This window comes from Cupressus sempervirens, chromosome 4, assembly GCF_028749045.1.
Source record: "Cupressus sempervirens isolate cs-2001-9-10 chromosome 4, ASM2874904v1, whole genome shotgun sequence".
Classification (NCBI taxonomy): domain Eukaryota; kingdom Viridiplantae; phylum Streptophyta; class Pinopsida; order Cupressales; family Cupressaceae; genus Cupressus; species Cupressus sempervirens.
The window spans coordinates 359,891,147-359,908,004 of NC_143121.1; the positions used below are offsets into that span (position 1 = coordinate 359,891,147).

The 16,858-nt window shown below is 35.2% G+C and overlaps 1 protein-coding gene across 3 annotated transcripts in view; it reads right to left on the reverse strand.

Moving 5' to 3' along the window:
* Positions 1–3,466: 3,466 nt before the first annotated feature.
* The window catches only part of LOC149561555 (vesicle docking protein), a 77,605-nt gene continuing 64,213 nt past the window's right edge, over positions 3,467–16,858 (reverse strand). For all 3 annotated transcript variants that reach the window (XM_089825184.1, XM_089825186.1, XM_089825187.1), the window contains exon 7: positions 3,467–4,222. In XM_089825184.1, coding sequence (XP_089681310.1) covers positions 4,094–4,222 — 129 coding nt within the window. In that variant the 3' untranslated portion in view covers positions 3,467–4,093. The remainder of the gene's footprint in view (positions 4,223–16,858) is intronic.

Sequence of the window (16,858 nt, forward strand, 5' to 3'; positions counted from 1 at the left end):
TGGACTCAAGAATTTATCTCCCCTTTCTTACCATTGAGATAATGCAATAGGGTATCATCATCCTGGCAATTCAGGGAAGTCGATACCCAGTACCTGCAACCTGCATAAAATCCACGCATGTACAAACACAATATTCTAAGTTAAACAAGCAATGGCAGGAAGTGATGCATCGTGTAGATCTCGACTAGCAGGTGACTATGACTCCCTTCTTTAACCACATTAGAAACGTCATACATAAAGAAAAACAAACATGCACACCATACACATGCAAATATGGGGTATCTATAAGAAGACACATAATGATCATCTAATTAATCATCATTAATAACTGAAAGCACTGTAATAATCATCATGCATACATGAAATATAGAGTACCAAGTAATCTCAACATATAATCAATTGAATCTAAAACAATATCCGATAATCTTAAAATAATGCCACTAGACATAAAACTAGCCTAAAAGAGTTCAACAATAATAACAGAAATGCGAACTAGGGGCAAGCACTACATTGTACATGGAGAAGAAGAAGAATCATTCACGCATTAGTAGATAACTCATCTTGAGACGAGAGTGATTCAAAAGGAGAAGCAAATAATCAGGCAACAAGGGATTCACTATTTATAAATTGTTGGGTATTGGACTATGTCAAAAGATGATTCGAGATTAGACCTATGAAGTACCTAAACTCAAGGTTTTTAGGACTAGGATTAGAGGTTCACACAACAAATTGCTTCTTCTTGGCAGGAATCACCAGTGTGATCAAACCACCTAGAGCTTTAAGATTTCTCTAGCTCCTACTAAGCATGGTGCATGAAGAGTCTTTAAGGGTTACAAATTCTTTACCTCGTCTTTCCAAGTTGGACTCATTTTTCGATAAATAAATTTTAGAGTTGTCATGACCCTCAGAATTTCTTTCATCCTCTTCAGGCTTTCCTAGCACATCCTTTGTGGCATTCATCTAAGCATATCTAACCACCTTTGGGCATGTACTCCCATCGGGATCTGTGGTTAAATGGAAGGTACACATGTTTCCTCTTCTTAGGGAGGTGGGGGGAATTGCCAACCTTTACCATGTCAGAAGGAGTTGTGGGGTTTTTCCTGTATTATTTTGTTAACTGAAATGCCTTCTGCTAATATATTTATGTGGTTGTGGATTAGAGGTGCTTAATTTAGGCATGTGTATTTTAAACATCTTTTATCCATTTACCAAGTGTTGTGAGATCATCCTTTAGTTCAATTGCTCAAGCCCGAGTGGTTACTAAATCACCTACTTTGTTTCTTTTGAGGTTAAACCCAATATTAGGTGGCATAGAGTTAAGGAAGAAGCATTTTTGGTTCTCAATTGTGGGTCTCTTAGTAGCTGGAATCTTGATCACAATCTTATTATACTTTGTCACAATGTCTTTAATCAATTCATGAATCTTCTTTTTCATTTGGGTTAATTGAGCTAGGAGGGAATGCTCATCTTCAACATATTTAAACATGTCCTCAAATGCTTTTCTCATTTGATCCCAATATGTGATTGAAACAGTGGGAAGGTGATAAAACCACTTGATTGCAACCTCAAATAGGGTTTGCTCAAAGAGCCTCACAACCACATTTTCATGTTGGACAACCAAGATACCACTTACTACATTGAAAGCATTCAAGTGTTCATCAACATATACCTTTTCATCTCATCTCCAGTAAATTTTGGTAAGATGTCTCTTCCTCCTTTGAGTAGGGGATTGCAACCTTGCAAATTCATAAGCCTTACTTCAGCTCCTCATAGCTAGACAATTGGATTGACTAGATTGACTAAAGGTGAGAGGTGTATATTTAAGGGTATAGGGTTTATAGTAATAGGTAACATTAGAGCTTCACAAACAACAGAGGTAGAAACCTTTGAGGAGGGTTGTGGCTAACTTTTTGAAACTAAATTATCATTTCATCAAACAACTTAGACGATGAATCGGTTATGTTGCATTCTTACCAAGCCTTTACATCTTGAAAAATTTGTAAAATTTGAGATAAGCTTGATGCAGTAAGTGTATTGACCATTAAGGGTGGGTTTTTAATATTATTATATTATAATGGTCAATTAGTGTTTAGACTTTAAAGTTTCAATAATGTCATTTCTAACTTCAGATTAAAATTAAAATAGATTTTTTATGCTTAAATTAATTTTCAGTTTTTAGTTCAATTTTATTATTATTTAACACTTTTTTAGAGCTCAATAATATGATATTTCCACAATCCATGAATATCAAGCAAATATTGTTTCTAGATTCAATTGTGTGAACAATTTTTGAATTAATATTTCCATGATTCATCATCACCGTGATTCATGTGGCCCTTTTCATTCTAATGATAGATCAAGGAATGTGATCCAACATATTGATGTAAAATCATAAACACAACTGAATGCAAATACAGTATTCTCTTTAATAGTATTATATTATTAGCTCTGTATAAGTCAATATAAAAATGTGTGCACTTATTTTATCAATCAAACATCTTGATAATATTTATATGTTATATTTTTGTAATAATTCAGATAACTATGAAGACAACTCGGGTGTATAGAAGAGAATAGCAAATTGCATGGAATTTAACTCTATTGGATAATTTTCAATCGGCATAATAAATATCAACATCATAGACTTGTATTTGCATGTGTAGGCAATATAGTACTCTTTTTTCATTGAAATCGAATAAGAATTAGTTTTCTAGCGTGCTAGAGAGTACATTGTGCAACTAAGCCAATGTCTTAGTTTGTAAGCATGAGTTGTCGCCTTAAAGGACCTCTCACATGGCATGGCTGCCTTAAATCTGCTAGAAGATATTGTGCTTGGCTGTAAAATCTTAACGTGTATTTAGCTTCCAACAGATTAGTTGCTTAATACGTTTTGGTTCATTGTTTATGCTCAAGTTCTTCCAGACTCTGTCAGTGAGTTTTCGTATTGTTAGTGGTTAAAAACATAGTTTACAGACTCAGACTTGGAGAGTTAATTTGGCAAGCCAACAAATATTGACTCAGTAAATATTCGTCTAAAACTCGGCAACTTAGAAAGTACAAAATATTAAAATTCTCTTTTTATAAAAACTACTTTTTTCCGTAACAGTAAATTGAATTTTGATGTCTCGAAATAGCAAATGCATGGTTTTATAGCTAAAACATGTGAGAAACGAAATTTCACTAGTGTTTTACCTGTATCGACAAAACGCTCAAGTTAAACTTGTGAAACCTCAACAAGCAAAAAGAATAATAGAGTACTTGAAAATTAGGAAAATGGAGTACTGGCAGAGTTTGCAAACTACAGTTAGAAGACATGTAATGTTATTTGAATTGCAAACTGTTTTCACCATGTCATAAGTTGCCTGTTGGCAATGGCAGGATCCATTCAACCTTTTTGGTATAACACAATGCTATCAGCGTAGTTTAAAATGTACAATATTCAAGATCACCAAAAAATACAGCAAAATTCTGATTAACAAAAATGCTCTCGAATTGAATTTACAAATTCCTTTTCAAAGGGACATTTTACAACGTAATGCCCATAACTATCAAATATCTACCATCTTTTTCAAAATCTTTGAACTGATCAATGAAAATGAAAGATGGTTTCATATAGTCAACACATCCCTCAAATGCGATTTGACATTTTTAATTCATGGTCTGCCGGTTCTGTCTCATTTCATTTCAGTCATCAAAGTTACAGACCGAAACAAATGAACCACCTCTCTTGTGTATATGTGAATTTGTGAAACTAAGCCTTTGTAATGTGTTAGAAGGAACTAAATAATGAGTGATTGAAGTTATCAACCAATTTCCTCGAAAACAAAAATCTATAAACCTCTGCAAGAAATAATTAGGACATTTTCTGAATTGTCATTGCTATATTTCACATCTTCAATGACTCGTTGCTTTGTGGGTGAAATCAGACAAATGATGGTACAACTATAAACCAGATCTTTCTCTAACAAATTGTTTGTGAATTGTACTGTCCTCTACATTCTGCATTTCACACATAGCAAGCACCCTTTCCACTTTTTGAAGCAACATTTGTCAATAGAGTGCAGTAACGTTTTAAGTTGGAAATTCAGTCTGCTCAAATGTAGCTATTTGATCCTAGTAACAATTCGAACATGTCATTTGGGGTCAGAATTGTGGTACCACCAAAAAGCAATTCTATTCCATCTGCACCAGCTGATGATTGTGCTTCCCGTGCTTCACAAACCTGTTAACAAACAAATACACTTAATAATCCATTCATGTTGTAACAAAAATAGATACAGAACAAGAGATAATTCTACTCAGAAACAAATTTCTAATGTCCCTTTTGCACCAAAATCTGATCAGAGAATTTATATATTTAATTTAATCTGACTTTGGTAAAGGATTGACCTTAAGGCTGTTCATTCTGCCATGTGTTTTGCCCATATGAATTGGCATTGGATCAACGAATTTTAATTCCCTTATAAGGTTTTTTGTGCATAACACAATTCCACTTCTTGGACCGAAATCAAGTATCTGAAGCTTGCTTATGAAATTCTTTGGATTTAGGACTGAGTGATTAGTTTCAGTTAGATTTGGGATTTTAGTTACAGCAAAATCAATCATCACAATAGACTCAAGATTTTGAAACATATACAACAATATTGAAACGAAAGTAGAATGATTGCTGATTGCTAGCTTTTGATACATACAAATACATAAACTAACAAATGCAATGATCACAACAGTAAACTGTATGGAGTCAAGGGTTTGAAGCCATTGCCACTTAGTACGTACAAATCACAGAAGCAAGAATGAGTGTTTGCTGATAACAAATGAGAGGGGGCTGAACATTCACCTCCTTGTGAATACAAAACATAAATTGCTTCAAAAGAGGCTCACAGGTTATAATTAATGCTTGCATTAACAGGTGCTCCTTAACTGGCGAATTGCCTACATTATGAATCAGATTTGGCATCTTCTGGACACCTCTGAGGAACACCTCATTTCCCATACACTTGTCTAAGATAATAAAGTAGCTGATTTTTTAGCCAACATTGGATGCAATAAAATTTCAATTGATTCTCTTGACCCTGCTCAATTCGTCCACGAGAACAAATCACTTGACAGCCTGAATAACTTGGATAAATCTTCACACTTACGGGTCTGATGTGGTATGGTAATGGAGGAATTGGTAAGTGAATGACCTCAAGTCAAACTCCTGAAAACTTGCAATGATGTGGCTGCAGAGAATACTGGAGAATTTTATCCAAGCACTTCTTCACAGCACTACATACCTGAAACTATTCTTCAAGCATATCCACAATTAATATCCTCATTTACAAGATATTATTCAGCAGGAATCCTTAAGGTATGTTTTTCTTCAGGTCACTATGGCAACGGCCATTTGCTTCACTATGTCAAACAAGATGTGGGAGAGTACAATAGAGCATGCAAAAACTTGTGTCTTTAGCGGCAAACTGTATGTTTGCTACACTGACGAGACACAGATTGTTGGGGTTATCTTCAATGATGGCTATGAACTGAGTGGTCTTATTGTAAATCAGCAATTCTAACCAGCTGAATCACTATCTGATACTGAGAAGGTGTCTGGTGGTGCATTGGTCTAGGAGGCATATGATAACTGGATGTTTGTTGTAGAATATGATGGTAAGGCATTGCTTAATCTAAAGTCAAACTAGAAAGGTAGCAGTTCTTGTCAAAAAACTTCCATACCCACCATACAATACGCTAATGCTAATAGCCAGCTAGCTTCAGGGAGTTCTGAACCAGTTGGGAAGCAAGCTGCTCAAGCTTTAGCTAATGCTGGGTTGACTGAAGATGGTGTCTCAACAAATTCAGGTTTCAGCGAGACACCAGTTGCAAAATATGCAGGTTAACCCTTCACAAATGACTACCACCAACTTTCTTATGGTAATCTTTCTTACAATCTACTAACTTTCTTATGGTAATATGAGGGTTTGGAGTCAACTATAATCACAATATCAAAGATGTGACAATGACTCAGAATTTCTGATCATTAAAATCAGACCAAAAAGCATGCAGCAAACTCACTTAAACTTGACAGGAAAGGGCATGTCATTATTCAAACTTAACCAATAAATACCTCAGATGAAGTTGCCACAAAGAAAAGATTTCAGACCTCCAAAAAAGTTCAAATTTTAACTCAAAAAAGCACACCCAACTGCTGAAAACCACTACACATCACATGCTGGAGACCAACATCAAAAAATAGCAAATAGTTCACCACTCCAAAACAAAATCTTCCTAAAGCTTCAAGAACACTAGAAACCCTGCAACTATGAGAGCCAACCAGCTAGAGTGGTCTTTCACCACTGAAACGTGCAATCTACAAGATGGGTATCTTCCTCAATCAAGCAAAACACAAACTCCAGAATCATTCCAACATCATAACATTAGATATCAACTTCAGCATACCAATGAGAGCCGCAGTCTTCCTTTTATAACTTTTGAGAGCTATTTTAAGAAAGTCTTTTGCTTTTTGCCACATTTTCTTTTTGAAAGGACACTTTGTTTTTTCACTATTTTTTCAGAAAAGCATTTTTTGTTTTTTCATTTCTTCTTCAAAAAAAAGCAATTTTTGAGCACTGTTTTTTTCAGGAAAGTGCATTTTTACTTTTTCAAAAAAGCACAGTTTTTCTGTTACGCATTTTTTTTGGAAAAAATTTGGAAAAAAAATGCTTGTTTACCCTTTTTAAACTAGCTGCAAGAAGGGGACATTACAGTACCTAGGGCCTGCATGACTTATTGCATGTGAAAGTAATCGTAATTGCACACACTTGATTCTTGGATTTGTTTATGGCTATGGTATGTATAGTTGTCAGTCTATGCCACCCTCATTGAAGAGCAAGACTACTTGAGCAAGGGACCAGCCTGATCTATGGTTGGAGGAAAAGGGCTTGGATTATGCTCTCCCACCTTATAACTGTTATAGAAATCACATCACTTGCATGTACTTTATGGCCTTAGAATTCTAATTTATCCATTCCTTTTGATGAAAAACAATAACATTATTTCTTTTCTAAAAGCATTACTTGTGCTTGTCAGTTTTAATATGGAAACTCAAATGTGATAGCAAAGCATAGGTTTTAACCCTAGCATCAATGAGCCTACTATAACTAGCACAAGATAAATGATTAATTGTATATACAAATCTAAGCTAACTAATAGAGCATTTCCTTTGTATCTAGAGATGGCAGGATCTAGGTTAGGATAATGACCTAGAAGAAAAACAAGGGTTGAAGCCAAACCAAGTCTGAAGGGAGCTCCACCCGACTACCTAGAGAGAAGGGGATTTGACCTCCGAATTTGACACCCTAGCATCAGCTATGGTTGTGTGCAAAATGCCCCTACATTGAGCAAAGAGGTGGTAGGAGTACCTATATTTACATCTTGTCACTAGTACATTGAAATAAATTGAGTACGAAGAAAAAAAGAATCGAGCAGTGTCTTAAAGTTTGTAATATAAAATCCATCACTGTAAATAAGGATGTTAAACACCAATTATTTAGAAACAAAATAATGAGATTTCTCTTTCCTTGAACCTGTGTGATGTTTAAACTTTTTGATTGGGAGGAAATCTAACAATACTTTTTGATGGATTGCTTGCACAAATGCAAAGCTTCATGCACACAAGGATGAATCTGAAAAGTAGTCCTGGTGTATACAGCCAAGCTGCAAATGACCCAATCACCATGTTTGATCTGGTTCTTGATATGCAATGAAATCAAAGAAAATATAGTAGCCTTAGAGAAAGAGGATGAAGGACATCAAGCATGGGTGTCATGACCCCTTTTTGAGTAATCAAAATCATTTAATAAATTCACATCTAGTTTCTCAAAATAACTTTATTTTATCAACCAAGGTGCACCTAATATAAAATTATTAAATAAATAAAGCTAATCAAGACGGTATTTTTTTATTAGGTTCAAAAAGGTTTCCAAAGTGAAATAAGAAATACTAAATAATGTAAAGAGAAATAGATTTTGCTCTCTTCACTCTCTCTTTTCTCATTCTAGGGTTTTTAAGGGAAGACAACTTTTTGAAGGTGATCAATCAAGTGCTAAACAAGGAAAGATAGCTTGCACATAGGAGATTTAATCACCTAAGGTAAGCACTTTACACTGTTCTTTTGTCTTTTAACAAATTTTTGCAGTTTTTGATGAATTTTTTCAAGTTTTTTTTAAGAACAAAAAGAAAAAAAAGTTTCACTATTTATCTTTGTTTTGAACTTTCTTTAGTCTGCACATATTTTAGGCTTGAATTTATTTTTAATATTTTAAATTTAAATTTTTTAATTTCTTATAACAGAAAGTTCAGATTGCAAGAATGGCCACTAGTTCAAGTTCAATGGGTGTGGATGCAAACAAAAATTTAAAATTGATAGACCATCTCCTTTATGGAAATATACTACACTACTTGAACAACTTCCATAAGGTGGTGGATTCCTTTGGACTTGTTAAGTGTACAACAACTTTAAGAGCTCCTATCATCCAATGGAACTTCACTTTGTGGCATAAAGAAGGAAATTTATTGGAGAATGTGAAGGGCCTAATAAGGAGTTCTCAAACGAAAAAATTATGTCATACAAGTAGAGAACAAGAAAGAGCTGATGCTTCCATTGAAAGATAAAAACTAAGATCTCATCCTTTAGCGATGAAAAAATCAATGAATTTTCCCATAGATTCTCAGTCATTAATGACCTGCTAACATCCTTTCTTGGAGACCCTCCATTTAAGTAGAAGATCCCACTCCTTCCCGCAGAAGAGGCCCACTGGACAAGGCATTTCAAAATGAAGCCAAAGACATTGTAGAGGAAAATTTTGTAAGTTGCATTTATGCCACTAGTCTTTCAATCAACTTGTTGAGATTGCAAGGGAATTGGTGGCCACAATCAATGGTGCACCTTTTAGGTTCACAAGTCTTGGGTATGAAAATGTGTGCACCACCTTATTGGCAAGAAGGAAAAAAAATTGGTAGAGACGTCATTCAAACCTATTAGGGATTCTGTGACTTTAATGGGAGTTTCTATTGTCTAAAATGGATAGAAAGATTGTGAAACCTATTCTTTAATAAATGTTATTGCAATGTCCCCCAAAGGGCAACGTTTTTTTAAGGTAGTTGACTGTTAGGGAACAATCAAAGATGCAAAATAGAGATGATAGGCCTTGAAAATGTTCTCCAGATCATTCCAAACAATGTGAAAAATTGCAAGACTGTAAGTGCTTTGTTGGGAAAAACAATAACCACATTTTTTGAAGCCAAGCACTGTACTCTCATTGAACTTGGTGATGAAAGGAATAGGCACTCAAATAGAGTGATTGAAAGATATATATCAAAAGGGGTGAGGAGATCCAAATGTTTGTAACATATGTCACAAGGCATTTTCAGGACTTTCTTGAGGCTCAAATTATTGAGGAAATATACTTTAATTATTTAATTTTTATTTTATTATTTTTTTTATGTAAATAGCATGTCTTAATATGTTATTGACATATTTTTTACAAGATCCTAGGTTGTTGCGACTTAATTTGCGTCACACAACCATTTTGAGACAACTTGACAAGGTATGAGAGGCATTGGATCTCATGGTTATTAGCAACGAATGGAATATTTAGAAGCAATCGAATTCAGAGGGCGCCTAGAAGGGAACCCAAGGCATCCAAGGAGCACCCTGGAAAAACCCAGACCTTGAACTAACATTTGGTTGATCAAAGTATTTCACACATGTTTTTTATGATTTAATAATTGAGCAATATAATGAAATCAATTATTTTCATATATCATATATAGCTGATATAATTGTTACTGCTGGTTCATGATTATGATATTTTGATATTGACACAAACTATCCAATGTTTGTTAGCATGACATGGATGCCAGTTCTCCTCTCGATTGTCGATGGAGAGCATCTTCTGATAGAGGGAGGCAAATCATGGCAATGGGATGGTTGTAACATATGCTTTGAGAATCCAGTTGTGTGAATGCATGAGTTGACTATATGTTGATGCATTTTAGACATGGAGGAGTCTACTTGAGTGTCATCATGAACTTGTTCAATTGAGTCTTTCTCTTATGAGGTTATTATATCTAAATTTTACCTTGCTACAACTAAAACAATTAATCATGCTGATTTATGATATCATTATGGAGCCGTAAACCTATTGAAGGTATCACTTATTTAAGGAGCTAGTAAGGGTCACCCCATTGCAGGAGTTTCCAACGTTTTGCACCATTATAAGCATTGGTGGAGTAGAACATAGTTATTTACATATTCTTAAAAAAGACTGGGGTTTAATGCTCACCATGAAGATCATGAGGGCATGGCAGGTGTCAAAATGTGGTTTATTCTGCAATCTTTGGGAAGGATTTGTATGGATTTGGAGAAGAGTTTGAGGTCATTGTTTCTGGGGAGTTTGGTAGCATTGTTTGCAGCGATGAGAAGTCCTGGCAGGAAAACAAAAGATTTTGGGAACAAAAAATTTTGGGTGACTTTTATTCTAGTTAAGTGATTGAAATTATTTTTGTTATATAAAAATTTCAGACTCAATCAAATTTTAGCAATCAGCAGGCTCCTATAAATATTCTCACTCTCTTTATCTCCCATGAACTATAAACTTATCTCTCTCTATATCACTCTTACTCTATCCAGTCTCTCTACCTCTCCCTATCTCACTCTCTCCTCTCTACCCCAAGATCTAGACCTGCCTCTCTACCTCTCTCTCTGAACCCTAGACCCACACAAGGGTTGTGACCCTCAATCTCATTTTGTTGTTGCCTCCAACCCCTCATCAAGCTGTAAGTCTAAGCAAGAAATAGGCCAAAGATTAATCATGATCATGAAAATCGACATTATATATATCCCTTGTTGCAAATCTTTGCATATTCACAGTCAAGTCCATAACCAAGGATTATCTTTTTTTTCATATATTGGACAACTTGTTTCCTTCAGCTACAGTTTGTGTTCATAAACATCTGAATGATGTACACTTAGTGTATGCTATCAGAACAACTACTATTGGATGATTTTATTGTATCTTTTAAGATTTATGCATAAAATGGCGCATGAAACAAGTTTTTAATCTTTAAATATCTCTCAATTTGTTGACCTTTTTCAATTTCTTGAGTCTCTGCAGATGCCGAGAACGAGTACAAAAAATGTTTTGTCTAGCCTGGGTCTCCTTACAATGGTCAACAGTCAATATCTAAAGAGAATCTAGAGTTTGGATGACTAACTGGATCGATGAATGATTGTACTTACATACACTTGGTTCTAGAATTTGGTTATGATGCTAGTCTAGATTTTATTATCAACCAACCTGATTGAGAAGCCAGGCTGCCTCTAGTAGGAAGATGATCGAGGAACTGTTTGTTTCATGTTTAAAGTACTTGAATGATGCTCTCCCTCCTTACAGCTGTCAAATAGACTATATTGTTTGCAGTTGACAAGAATAAGAAACTGATCATACTATATTGTATAAAATTAAATGACTTTTGTATGGATAAGTCTCACTTGCATGTACTTTATAGGACAGCAGTCCTGATATTTTATTGTGCTGCATGCTTTTCATCCTCAAACCTAAAAAATATTGATCCATACAAATAATTAAATGTGTGGTAAGTTATCTTTTCTATCCAAGTTAAAACCTACATGGTATAGTTTCTGCTTTTTTTAATTACCCATGCCTTCTGATAAAATATAATTAAATTCTTTCAGTTAGATTCTTTCTCCTTAAGTAATCCATTGTGTTCATTAGTTTTAATATGGAAGCTTGTTACATCTTTTTTTGTTTCACTATGTCTCTATACAATTCATTTGACATGAAACAAAGGACATGTGCCCTTTTTTCTACCTTTATGAAATTTTGGCATTTTATTATTTCCCAATTAGCCGAAAGACAATTATACTTTAGTTGGCCAAGCCAATCTTGGTCCCAATTGATGCTACTATGGTTCTATTGTCTCAGATAACATGTTCGCATACTTGGACAATGGCATCTCACCATACTTCCAGCTCAGTATACTAATATGCAATTAGGACATCTCAAAATGGATGGTATAATACTAAATAAACTCTTTGTGTGTATTCACCAGAAACAGTCACCTGGTGATTGCATTGGATTAGCCTAAACAAAATGTTTTGTGATATGATTCATACTGTCCACTTAAATAAGGACCTTTTCTTTCCAAGGCCCAGCTATATTTTTGCATTTATACTTATCACTCAAAGATCGACTATCAGTACCTCCCCAGTTTTTTAGGATAGCTTTTGTAGTTTAAAGATTGACCTCCCTTCAAGTGTCCTCCTTTCTTGGATAAAAGTCGAGTATTTTATATAAAAAATAGATGGAAGAGAATATTTTCAGGCAGTATACAAGTTAGCAAAACCAGAGGCTTGCAGTTAATTTAGTATATGAAAGATGAGTGTTCAGTCCTTTGAACCAAAACCCTTCTCTAAATAACAAAATGGTCAAAGAGCTGCTGGAAAACTAATTCTATTCACATATCTACCAATATGTAAACTCGACACAATCATGAATTCTTCAACCAATATGCAGATTCAAGTGTACTGATCTCTTTCCCGAATGCACATTATGATTACTAATGTATGGAATCCATTTAAACTTTATTCTGCTATTGAACTCCTTCATGCAAGCCTGGAAAACTGTGGAGCACCCTGACCCTTCCAGCAGTTATTTTCAAGTGGCCCATAAGTGATGTTTTTGATAAACAGCCACCTTTCAACCAATTGCATGAGCTTAAATTGCACTGGAGTTGACAACCCAAGTACCTTTTGTTTTGAATTCTCTGGGCTGTTGAGTACATTTTTGGCTGTCCTCAGAAATCAATTTCTGCATGGATCATAAAGCGGGAATTTCAAGTTTCTGAGCCTGCATGTTGGAATTCATTGTTCTGCTTTTCTGTCTCAACTGAGTATATCATATTTCTATTACTTGCCATAATAGCAAGAGTCCTGATAAATTCAACAAAAAATTATAATTAAGGAGGCCTGTTCTCCAAGTTTATTGCCCAGTTGCTCAAATTTACTTCAAGACTTCTTACAACTCTGATCAGAAAAAAATTAAAAATATAGAATCTGATAATCTAAGGAATAGGAAAGGTACGTAGGAAGTGACTCCTCATGCTTTTGGAGAGAATTTTTAGATTGCCTAGTGGCTTGGCCAGATTGTTAGGACTCTGATTTTCTAATTCATAATTGCTAGATCCAAATATTCTCAAGGCAACCCCTCCAATATAGTAAGCTACCCCTATTTGTAACCAAATTTTTTAGCCTGTACTCTGAGGGGTTTCCATCAAACAGTTTGTATGAATGCCGTGAATATCAGGCTTGTAACTGAGCTATTTATAGTGACCTTTCACCTCCAATTCGAACATGAGATTTAAAATTCTGAGAATATTTATGGTTGGAACAGATTATAATTGCCTGGTAATGAGTTGAGGTTGCTACAGTAATATTTCTGATTCTCTGGTATTTTCTCGAGTGCTCTAGCCACACCATAAGGCAGTCACGAGCAGCATTTATTTGCAAGGAATAGCAGGTGTTTAGAAGGTCAGGAACTGGTTGAAATCTCTAAGTGTGTGTAGTGGTACCTTGTACTCACAACAATACATCACAGACTCGGGCTGTAGCGAACAGAAATATTGGTGCATGAGCAGCAAAGTGTATTGTCCCTCAATCATGAAAGATGTCCTGATGCTGGTGAATAAGAGCAGTTGCAGATATAACAAACTCCATGCACAGTGAAGAATGACATAAGAAACAAGTCTGGTGCTATCAACACCTAAGCAACTTCAGTCTCCAATGCACAGCTCTAGCGTTCCACACAACCTCTTCAGCAATGTAACCAGTTCCTGAATGTTTTGCTAAGAAATGATAACTCACACATTCACCAAGACTATGTTGAGGGTCACACAGGGAACAAAAACAGCTGCAATAATCCACTGTGCTGTTTCTTCAGAAACAGCAATAAAGGCAAGGATTGTTCAGAACTTCCACCCCTGATATTTCACAGAATAACACAAACAATGATTGCCCTACAAGCACATCAGGGCCGACATATGAGAGTATTAGCACTATTGGGTTTCAATAAGATTTCCACATTATGAAGCTCTATCCAGGATAATGAGAAATTACCACACTCCTCCAAATCCTTCTTACCAGAAAGGTGACCATGGAAGATGGCTCAACTGCAACACCTTAACAACTGAAACCATGGAACTTCCCAGCACAACAAGTAGCTCATCAATCCTTTGTGTGATTAATAACTGTGCACCAAGATGGTTTCAGACACAACATTAATGTTTCCCTTTGAAAGTTTTTACACTCCCAATACTACCGTCTCAACCTAAACACAGCGTAGCCCCATCAATCATCCACCATCTACGTTCTCTTTTGAAACCACAGTCAGCTCCATCCTTCAAACTACACACCAAAACTCTTCATAAACATCAGCCAACAATATTCCTGTCCGCTGAGATGTCTTCAAGAATTTGATGGTAATTACAGGCACCAACATTGCAGTTGAAGACCACCACTTACAGCCGAGAAATGCTCAAACACATAGAATGTGTTACAAGTACAACCTTACCAATCTCACTCTAGTACCAAGATCAAGATCTCCAAAAATGCCCAAGTATGAAACACCATCATAAGTAGAATATTTTACAGGAGATGCTCTTTAAAATTATTAATTTAAATGCCTCATACATAGACTTATTCCTCAATGATAAATAATATCTTCACCAAACTAAGGGACTTTATCAAATCTAAAAGTAGTGCCACAAATCATCAGTAAAATATGCAATTGGAAGCAGAATAAACTCATTAAAGTCATTTTAATACTTAACTAGAAAAAAAATAAAGTTAGGTTGTCAACTCTATTTTTTTTTTTATTTAATTTAATTTCTAAAGTCGCAACAAAGGGACATCACACAATACATGAACTATGTATACCAGACGTGAAGCATTGGAAAAGTAATTTCCCATAAGATCAGAGTGGAACTAACAATCTTAAAACTTTGTTAGTTGGAGCATCAAAAATTCTTTAAGTTTCACAATGGATTGAACCTTAGTTGGCTGAGTAGGGTAAACAGGTGATCAAATTGGCCCTAACAGGATAAAAACACTTCCAGATTATACTATAGGAAAACTGATTTCATACCTGAGATCATCGTGAAAGGGGGGCAGAGAGTGGATACTGACCACACTTTACTGGGAAATATACTGAAGCCCTCCTGGCTCGTCATCATCAAATCTGAAAAGTTGTTGGACCCTACTATACTTGGATGTACCTTGCAACTCTCAACTATATAATATATCACACACTGTATTCTCTAGTTAAAAAATAATAATTAATATTGAACTATACAAAATCATCCCACTGACCAGCCTATTCAATTGCAAGCGGACTCATAAGCAAAATACAGAAATACTGGTGGCAGAACTATCAGACGTGTATTTACACTATGAGCAAGGTCTTTGATGAAGAGATCAAACCAAACACTGTTTTTTCATGCAGGAAACTCTAGTACGGTACTCTAAAATTCTAAATACAAACTAGAATGACTAGGGATGCCAACTTTTGTATGCTCCAGAATATTCCACTTCATCAGTGCAATCAAGCATAATTTATGCAGACAATTCGTTAAAAAAATTGGCCATGTGAGATCTGATGAACCTTAAATGAAACTACCAACACAGAAAATCAACATGAGCCCCTTGCACCAAGCAAACTCAACAAACCTCAGAATATGATACATCATAATCTCCACCCCTTGCAGAGAGAGTAATCAAAAGATTCTATCTGTAGCTAGTGATCAGTGGAGCAAAATACTGATCTCTTGCAGCAAGGAGTGGTAAAAAGAACAAAATCTGAAAGCTTGTAACTAATATTGGGCAGTATAAATCTGGAGAATGCAAACAAAGTTTTTATTTTTATTTTTCAATTCATTCTCAGCAGATATGGACCAAAATCTCCCTTTCATTTTCCTTCCCGCTTAGTTAAATATTTTCTACTTCTCTAAATGTTTATTGAAAGAAGCCCTAATCAAAATGAGAATAACTAATCCTAGCCAGAAAATATCACAACAAATACCAAAATGGAAGCACCATTATCTAAAAATTGTGAAAAAGACTTGTCAATGTGGTTATATAGACTCCCCCCATTATAGTTGAGCCAACCCAGACAGACAAGAACTCAGCCCCAGAAAACTACAATTCCCCAGAGATCAAGTAGATGGAGGAGAATTAAGGTCTACCTAGTGATGTGGTTATTTCAGAACGATGACACTTTCTTGGAGTTGTTCATGTCATGTATGGTAAATCCTTGTACTTTGAACTGTCTTATACAATTTTGGAAGCATTGCCGTTATTATTTATGTGTCAGAAATTACTTCTATATAGGCATGTCTTGGTTTGGTGACCAAAGATCTTCTAACATGCAACCAAATTTTGATTTCTGTGAGTTTCCAGGACAAAGGTGCAGGAAGACTCGGGGAAAAACATGTGATGGCAACAAAGTTCTAGGATTTGAGAAAAGCTGGGAAACAACAGGGGGATGGCTGTGATTGGTTATTACAATACTCTACACAAATATTTAAAATTTAATATTTTAGATAAAAAATGCCTTAAATATAAATTTGCAATGACACAACATTTTTTAAAAAATCTCTTGCATGTTTTCCTCTTCTTACTTACAAAAGTAAATTGCCAAAATGTAAATTGCAAATGGTGAAATCATTAAATGCAAATCGCTAAGGATTTGTGGTGCTTGAGAGTGTATCTTTAATTTGGACGGCATGTCAACACTATTATTGC